Source organism: Pygoscelis adeliae, unplaced genomic scaffold, assembly GCF_000699105.1.
Source record: "Pygoscelis adeliae isolate BGI_AS28 unplaced genomic scaffold, ASM69910v1 Scaffold628, whole genome shotgun sequence".
NCBI lineage: Eukaryota > Metazoa > Chordata > Aves > Sphenisciformes > Spheniscidae > Pygoscelis > Pygoscelis adeliae.
Window position 1 is genome coordinate 8289 of NW_008825408.1, and position 1446 is coordinate 9734.

General features: G+C 58.9%; 1 protein-coding gene across 5 annotated transcripts in view; it reads left to right on the forward strand.

Annotated features, from left to right (window-relative positions):
- The window catches only part of DNAJB5 (DnaJ (Hsp40) homolog, subfamily B, member 5), a 3894-nt gene that overhangs the window by 1831 nt on the left and 617 nt on the right, over positions 1 to 1446 (forward strand). For all 5 annotated transcript variants that reach the window (XM_009330415.1, XM_009330411.1, XM_009330414.1 and 2 more), the window contains exon 2: positions 635 to 1233. In XM_009330415.1, the coding sequence (XP_009328690.1) occupies positions 635 to 1233 (599 nt within the window). The remainder of the gene's footprint in view (positions 1 to 634; positions 1234 to 1446) is intronic.

Consider the following 1446-nt stretch of genomic DNA (forward strand, 5'->3'; position numbering starts at 1 on the left):
TCAGGCTCAGCCTGGGACCTGGCAGGGGAGTTTCCCATGGGAATGGTTGCCAAAAGATCCAGATCTTGAGCTTACCTGGCGTTTTGTACAGTGTGTATGCGGGGAGCTGTGTGCCGACCTGGAGGTCTGCTGACCCCCACCTGCTCTGCCACCCGGAGTCACGGTCGCTCGCTGAGCTCCAAGCCTGTTCTCACCCGCTGGGCGTGATGCTCCTGGACCATGGCCGCCGGTGCAGCCCGAGAGACGGGGCTGTTGGGGCAGAAGGCAGCCTGCCCATGGGGAAACGTGGAGATGGGCTGGTCGGGAAATGATTTAAATGGAAAGGCCGTGAGCTGGGTGGAGAGAACCAAAGAAGCACTTCAGTAGGGGTAGCGGGGACAAAACCTGAAGAGCTTTTGAGGTGGAGCTTGCTGGGTGTATGGGCAGGACTGTGTGTCATGGGTTGAGGTGGTGCCTTCCTGGTCCATGCTCTCTGCAGGTGGCTGGGCTGGTGGGGGTGACCTGCACCCCCGGGAGATGCTGGGGGGGCTGCCTGGAGCCAGCAGAGACTGCGCTCCCACCTGGAAGGTGCGGTCCCAGCACGGCGTCCACCGGCGGTCAGCGTTCATGTCTCGTCTTCCCCCTTCTCTTCCAGGTCTCAAAACTGGAGGTGGCTCTTCAGGTGGCTCAGGGAACACTTTCCACTACACCTTCCACGGAGACCCCCATGCCACCTTCGCGTCCTTCTTTGGAGGCTCCAACCCTTTCGACATCTTCTTCGCTAGCAGCCGCTCCCGGGTGTTCAATGGCTTTGACCAGGAAGACATGGATATTGATGACGATGATGACCCTTTCAGTGCCTTTGGCCGGTTTGGCTTCAACGGCATTAACGGGGTTCACCGGCGGCACCAAGAGTCCCTGCATACGCGGAGGAAGGTCCAAGACCCACCCGTCATCCATGAGCTCAAGGTGTCCCTGGAAGAGATCTACCACGGCTCCACCAAGAGGATGAAGATCACCCGCAGAAGGCTCAATGCTGATGGCCGGACCATGCGGACTGAGGACAAGATCCTAAACATCGTCATCAAACGGGGTTGGAAGGAGGGAACCAAAATCACATTCCCCAAAGAAGGGGATGCCACCCCAGACAACATCCCTGCTGACATCGTCTTCATCCTCAAGGACAAGCCTCACTCGCACTTCAAGAGGGACGGGACGAACGTGGTCTACACGGCAAACATCAGTCTTAAAGAGGTGGGTATGGGTGGGAAATCCCACGGGGTGGGAGGTGGCGCTGGGTCGTTGGCAGGTGGGGCCAAGACGGGAGTCAGTCCTTGTCCTGCGCTGATGGGGAAGGACCAGGTAGGTCGCGAGAGACACGAGCAAAGACCTCTGCAGAGAGGAGCACAGAGGCGAAATCGTGCTTGGTTTTGGAGATGCTCAACCTCCGTGCCGGGTGTAGGACAC